This window comes from Dipodomys merriami, unplaced genomic scaffold (assembly GCF_024711535.1).
Source record: "Dipodomys merriami isolate MVZ:Mamm:240054 unplaced genomic scaffold, mDipMer1.0.p SCAF_19, whole genome shotgun sequence".
In the NCBI taxonomy this organism is placed as follows: domain Eukaryota; kingdom Metazoa; phylum Chordata; class Mammalia; order Rodentia; family Heteromyidae; genus Dipodomys; species Dipodomys merriami.
In genome coordinates, this window is record NW_027203270.1 from 9161153 (window position 1) to 9167500 (window position 6348).

At 43.5% G+C, this 6348-nt stretch overlaps 1 protein-coding gene across 1 annotated transcript; it reads right to left on the reverse strand.

The window, feature by feature from the left end:
- On the reverse strand, window positions 1–1899 carry LOC138830372 (C-C motif chemokine 7-like). Its single transcript, XM_070026750.1, has 3 exons — window positions 1776–1899; window positions 937–1051; window positions 1–508 (listed from the first exon to the last, which is right to left on the reverse strand). The coding sequence occupies exons 1-3, from the start codon at window positions 1876–1878 to the stop codon at window positions 403–405; spliced, it is 324 nt and encodes a 107-aa protein (XP_069882851.1). The 5' UTR covers window positions 1879–1899; the 3' UTR covers window positions 1–402.
- Between the last annotated feature and the right edge of the window lie 4449 nt (window positions 1900–6348).

Genomic DNA, 6348 nt, shown 5'->3' on the forward strand with positions numbered 1-6348 from the left:
TATAAACATCCCATTGTATCATAACATCTTTGCTTTCATCCTAAATTGAAAACCACAAGAACAACCACAGAATCTTTCCAATGATTCTTACAAACCCTTCACCACACTGTGGCAAAGTGGATAGAGAAGAGGACCCCAAGGTTTGTACAGGACTCAAGTGACACGGCCAAGACTCTTCATTTCCAAACATATCAGAATCAATGACAAATTAAATTAAAATAATAACTTAACATTGCTTAAGAAACACTATGATTCACATCTCTCTAGACAACTCATATCACTTGGAATTAGACTAAGTGAATCTCAAGACAATTCTGAGAAAGGAAAGAGGATATAAATATATATAAATAATATATAATATATTCTTAGCTCCTGGTTTGGCTTCCATTCAGGCATATGTGTTCAAAGCTTCTGAGTTTTGATTTTCATGTCCAGGAACTTCATGGAATCCTGGACCCACTTCTGCTGGGGGTCAGCACAGAACTTCTTGCCCAATTTAGTCTTGAAGCTTCAAGGGAAAAAAAGAAGAACTAGTTAGCTAGTGGTGAGAATACCTTGAGGGTCCAACCTGGGAGTGCAGCCTACTCTCTGGTATCTGCCATGGTCACTTAGCCAGGGGTGATGGGGTCATTTCTAGGACAGAGGAGGAAGAAAGCAAGACACAGGAAGGGCTTCAAGGGAAACAGCCTCTCACACCGGCCCCTACAAAGCCCATCTTCATTCCTAGATGGAATTGGGGCATGGTGACTGGAAAGGTAGCTAGCTGGGAGTCTCTTTCTTTGTGAGATTTAATGTCCCCATTAGACAATTCCTGAGCTTGGATTAGAGATGTTCTGAGTGCCTGGCCGCACACCAGTCTGCTCATATTCCTCTCTTCTGCCCCAAGGGAAAATTTAGGACTGATGATTGAAGGCAAGGTGGTCATGGCCCACTCACATCACAGCAGGCCAGGGACAGTGGCTGTGGGTGACCATGGTGTAGCTCTCCAGATTCTGCCTAGGGATCTTCTTTCGGTTCACTTTGTAGCAGCAGGTGGTGATATTGCTCCCATCTGTAAGGCAACAAGAAAAGGTGTTGGTGCTGGGTTCAGAGTCTTTGTATTTGTGATTGCAAGAATGATGAGAAGGAGAGAGAGACAGGAAAAAGTAAAGTCACCCAACCCTAGCTCCATGTCTGTGCCCTTTGGGGGACATCTGTTCTATTCTCTTTCACCGACATACACTGTCACCACTCAACAGGGTAACAAGGACTGAGGGCAACTCCGGGTGACACTGGGAGTTAATACAAGAATCTATTTCCTTAGGATAAGGGAATTTTAGTGATAAGTCCCCTTTCAGGCTCCAAGAAACTTAGGTCTGGTGATGAGCTTTCCGGATGCCCACTGCCTCGGCAGAGCTGCTGTTCTTGGAAACTGAGGTGAATAAAGTACAGACTAGATCCTGGTTCTTCTCCCCTCCTGCCTCCCCACATCTTCATCTTGCATCAGCTAGGCGCCGGAGCACCGTAGACAACAGCCAGACAGTAATAGCAGGATGGACTTTGCAGAGCTAGGTTCTGGAAGGAGGCAAATCAAGGGTCCACAGCTGGAATTTTAGTTCCTGTGGTGCCCAGAAGCAGCTGTGAGACTGTGCTCATTCCTTGTCCTTCTCTGAGCTGCCTTGTTTTGGAAAAGCAGTGGTTAAGGTGAAATTGTAGGTCCCTCATGCGCTGTGATGATCCCTGATTAACGGAAATGGGGTAATATGCTGTCAGGGGAAGGAAAAAGGGGGTCTTACCAGGCTGAGCCAGGACATGGGTGCTGATGATGGCTTCTGTCAGCAGCAGGGACAAAAGCATTGCGGAGACCTTCATGGTGATGGGTGAGAGAGCAAGTCTCATTCAGTGTGAGATTGACAGGTTCTGGACTGCACTCAGCCTCTCTGCTCTCCAGTGTCTCTGTCTCTGTCTTTTATAGGAAGCAGAGAGGGTAGAGAAAAGGGGATGTAGGGTGAGAGGTCTTTGTCATCCAGAATGAATCATGGGATGGTGTAATAATTGCTGGGTTAACACTCTGCTCTCTCTAGGGACAGGGCCAGGAGGTGAGAAAGTGTGTGTGTGTGTGTGTGTGTGTGTGTGCGCGTGTGTGTGTGTGTGTGTGTGTGTGTGTAAGGCCAGCCTGTTCCATCTAAGATCAGGAATGGTATTAGGTGGAGGTTTTGCCTAGGTATAATGCAGTATGTAATTTATGGTTGTAATTATGAACTGGCTTCTTTGGAATGAAGCACATTCCACAGAAAGAGGAAGGAAGCAGGCTTGCCAAAGTCAAGGAGATGGGAACAATTCTCCCTTGGATTCCCCACATGGACCCAGAGACTCTTTACTATCTTAAATTCTTGTGGCTTTCTAATAGAAAAGTTGAATAACAAAGCAGTAGTGTAGAAATGGAATACAGTGTGTTTTTTGAAGCATAGTGCCTAAGAATTGTAGTGTCTCTTCTGTTACTATGAAATAACATAGCTGAACACAGTGATTTCAAACAGGAACAGGCAATCATTTTTCTAGGCAGCACTTGTTTAGGGTCTTTTGTATGTTTGCAGGGAGATGATGGCTGTGGTTGGGGTCATTACAAGGCCTTCACCCAATGTCTGGTGTCTAAACTCTGAGTACTAGGCTAAGAGGGCTTAAAACAGTTGTAAGTGCTCTCCCTCAACATGGCTCCTTGACATGGCTTGACATTTTACATGTTAAAGCTCCCAAGGTCATGGCTAGGTAACATAGACCATACTTCCTAAGAATAGAGAGTAGAAGGATTTGAAGTGCATTTTAAAAACCATTATCTGGGACTGAGGTTGGAGAGTTTAAGGTGGGAGTTGTCTTAGTGTGATGAATCGGAGTCCAATCTTCAAGACATAATCAACAAGTTATAATCAATCAATGTCAATGTTATAAACAATCGATGTTACAAATCAATGTTTTATAAGAGATTGGAATTACATGGTGCATAAGAATCTTGGAATGATGTGATTTTCAAAATACCTGATTTGCTATGAAAATTTCCAAGTAAATGGAACTACCTTCTATCAGGCTCCTGCTGGTCCCTTTTTCCAAGGCCACACTAAAAGTGGAATTTAGGGTCCAGGCCCTTTTTCAGTGTTGTTATCACCGTCCTGGGTAATGGGAGACTGAAAGATTCTTTTGTGTGAAGTCAAAGTCTTGGCTTCTGGTTTTCTTGGCAACATAATTCTTAAAAAAAAATTACTAGTGCTTTTGTGATCTTCCAGTAACTATGTGTAAAATCTCTCCCTTCATGCATTCTTTGCTGTTTTCCCCACTTCTTCCTTGGCTAACTTGTCTGCTTCCTGTATACCAGACCTACGACTTTCCTTTAGGTTCCCAGGCTAAGCATCTGTATACAATTGAAAGGTTCAATCGGTATTTCATTGTAGAGAGTCTAAAAATTCTACCTCCCATGTATCTATAGTCAACTCATTTTGAACAAATTAAGACTGGAGACAGGGCCATCTTCAATAAAGGGTGCTTTTTAAACTGCATCTTCACACCCAAAAGAATGAACCTAGTCCCTATATATCTCATTCAAAATGTGTTAAAGAAATAAACTGGAGACCTGAAATTTAAAAAAAAAACTGAAAGGAAACCAATGAGAAATACTTGGGATGTTGACTGTGAGTTAGAATTTTGCGGACAAAAATCCCAAAGCACAAGAGAACCAAAACAGATAAACAGGATTTCATCAACCTCAAAAGCACAGCAAAGGAAATAGTCAACTCAGTTCACAAGACAACCTTCAGCCTGGGAAGAAATATTTGCAAATTATACTATATTACCAGGGGGTATTCGGAACAAAATATATATGGGACTAAAAATCTTAATAGTAAAAAGAAATAATAATAATACTCCAATGACAAATCGATGGTGGCTCTAAATGAACAGACAAATGGCTAGCAGATGGCATGGGAAGATGCTCCACATCACTAACCATTAAGGAAAGGTCAATCACTGCTCTGGGTTCATGCTAAAAGGCTGGAGGAGCTGGAGTCTGACAGCATGGTGGTGGTAAGCAGCCATAGATGGCTACCCTTGCTCTGGAAGAATGGAGCTTGCATGTATTGGCTAGCCTTGTCCTTAGAACTCCTTTTCTGATCAGCACCCCAGCCTGTGGGATGCTGATGCATCCAACATTTTCCTTTCAATTACTGTTCTAAGTATCAGTCATTGCTGGAAGCATCTTGCAGACACACCCAGAAATGTGCCTCACTAATCTCTTAGGCATCTCTCAATCCAATTCAGTGGAGAAGATTAACCATCAAACACAGGCTGCTTAAGAACCATTGGGTATATAAAATAAGTCTACATGTAACCTGTACAGCTATGGATAAATGGTGACTCACACAAAATTAGCAACAAAAATCTTGTTGGCACGCTGGATTCGGATCTCAAAGGCCAGGTCACAGTTCCCAGCTACCTACCATAAATCTTCATCTGGTCTTTAGGTGCCATAGTTTGAAAGAATCCCCCCTCCTCCCGATTGCCTCCCTCTCCCCACCCCGTCCCCACCCCCTACCAGGCAAAACCCCAGAACACAGGCATATGTTACCTGACATAGAAAAAGGGAGTTTTCCTGGGTTAGCCAGATGGATCAAGATAAAGTTCCTTTCAAGATGGAGACAGGTGTCAGAGACCAGATAGAAGATGTGAAGATACAGAAGGGACCCTGGATTAAGAAATGCAGGTAGCATTTGCAAGTTGGAAAAGATGAGAAAATGATTCTTCCTCGGTCCTCCAGAGAGTGCAGCTGTATGGATTCACTGTAAGTTTCTGTCCTCCAGAACTGAGTGAATGCATTGGTTATGCTTTAAGCCATTTCATTTAGGGTGATTTGTTACCTAGCAGTAAGAAACTAAGGCAGATTTTTTTTTGCTATGTAAAGTGCTGCTGGAACACACATTTAAAATCTGGGAAGGCTTCTGGAGTTAGACAATGGACAGAAGAATTCTGAGAGTGACTGGAAAAGCTTGGCATTTCTGGAATTGACTGTTGGCAGTAGTGGGAAATGAATGAGTTCTTCTTAGCTTTGCCTCCTAAAGAGATTTATTATCACAGGGCTTGGTGCTCAGTTTTATTATGAAAGGAGCAAGAAAAAGTCGAGGCTTGACTGGGGGAATATATGGATTTGAGACTTCCTGGAAACGAATTGCTATTGCTTGAAACATGCAGCCTGAGCAGAGTGTTTTAGGGGTTGAACACAGGGAATCCTGGGATCCCATTCTGCCCTTTCTCTACCCAGACCCTCTGTGGCAAATCTGTCTGGCATCCGAGGATCTGCTGCTATGTAAAGCTGTATCATGAGACCTCCCATGTTTGTACTCCATTCTGCATCTGCCTCTTGGTATCAAATGTACTTTGAGATTTCATTTCTGATGGGTAATTAAAGCTGGACAGGTAGAGGAGAGGCAGAAAGGCTTGTTGGATCTGCAGTGAGGGTCAGGGAGTTCCATAGACAACCATCAATAAGTTCTTTACTGTCGGCTGAATCTGAGCCCTTGGGGCTTTGAAGGGAGGCTGAGTCAGAGAGCCTTTGTCTAGCTCAGTAATGTAAAAGCGGAATCTCTCTCTCTCTTCCTCTCAGCTCCAGCCGGTAGAAACAAAAGCTTTTTTTTCCCCAAAGACATTCTCTTAGAGTCCCTAGTGGAAACTTACGGTCCCACGAGTTCCTCCCGGTGTAACACATTTTCCTTTTCATTTTGCTAACAGAGACTCGGACTATCTGACCAGGTGACAATGAGTCAGGGTTGGTTCTGAGATTGGAATGCAAGTGTCCTTCATGCATTCTAATCTCAGCTACCAAAGTACTTCTTGCTGCCAAAGGCATTTCCAGGTCTGGCTTGGCACTGCTCATTTCCCCCACCAGATGGAGAAGGAGAATACCATGAGAGTTTATTCACTAGAGTAAGATGTTCACTCATTTTAGTGGAGAAACTTCCTGTGGGCCCCAGGGGAAACAAATACTCCATGGGGAGTGGAGGTCTAGTGTCTAATAAAAAGAAAATTCAGACCTTACTTAAGAAGAGAAAAATCCATCCATTTATGTGGATGGTTCCAGGCTTCTGGGGTAGAGATGGAGGATGGTGATGGAAGGAAGTGCGTTCAGGTATCTAAGAAGTTGCTCTTTTAAAATGTGAGTTGAAGTGGAGACTTCCTTATCTTGGTCACAGGTCCTTCCCCTCCATCTACAGCATTCACCATTTCACCCTGCCTAGTGCATTCTTCTCCAGTGCTACCAATAGGCAGCCTCTACAGTCCTCACCTCATGCTGTATGGCCGATTCTCACTCGTGCCCACTCCCTCTCA

What these genes read in the sequence shown, in the direction of transcription:
- LOC138830372 (XM_070026750.1), bottom strand. Translation starts at nt 1,878, where the DNA reads ATGAGACTTGCTCTCTCACCCATCACCATGAAGGTCTCCGCAATGCTT. An exon ending in CCATGTCCTGGCTCAGCCTG is followed by an intron (nt 1,052 to 1,775) that starts GTAAGACCCCCT and finishes GTTGCCTTACAG; the next exon opens with ATGGGAGCAATATCACCACC. An exon ending in TGTCCCTGGCCTGCTGTGAT is followed by an intron (nt 509 to 936) that starts GTGAGTGGGCCA and finishes TTTCCCTTGAAG; the next exon opens with CTTCAAGACTAAATTGGGCA.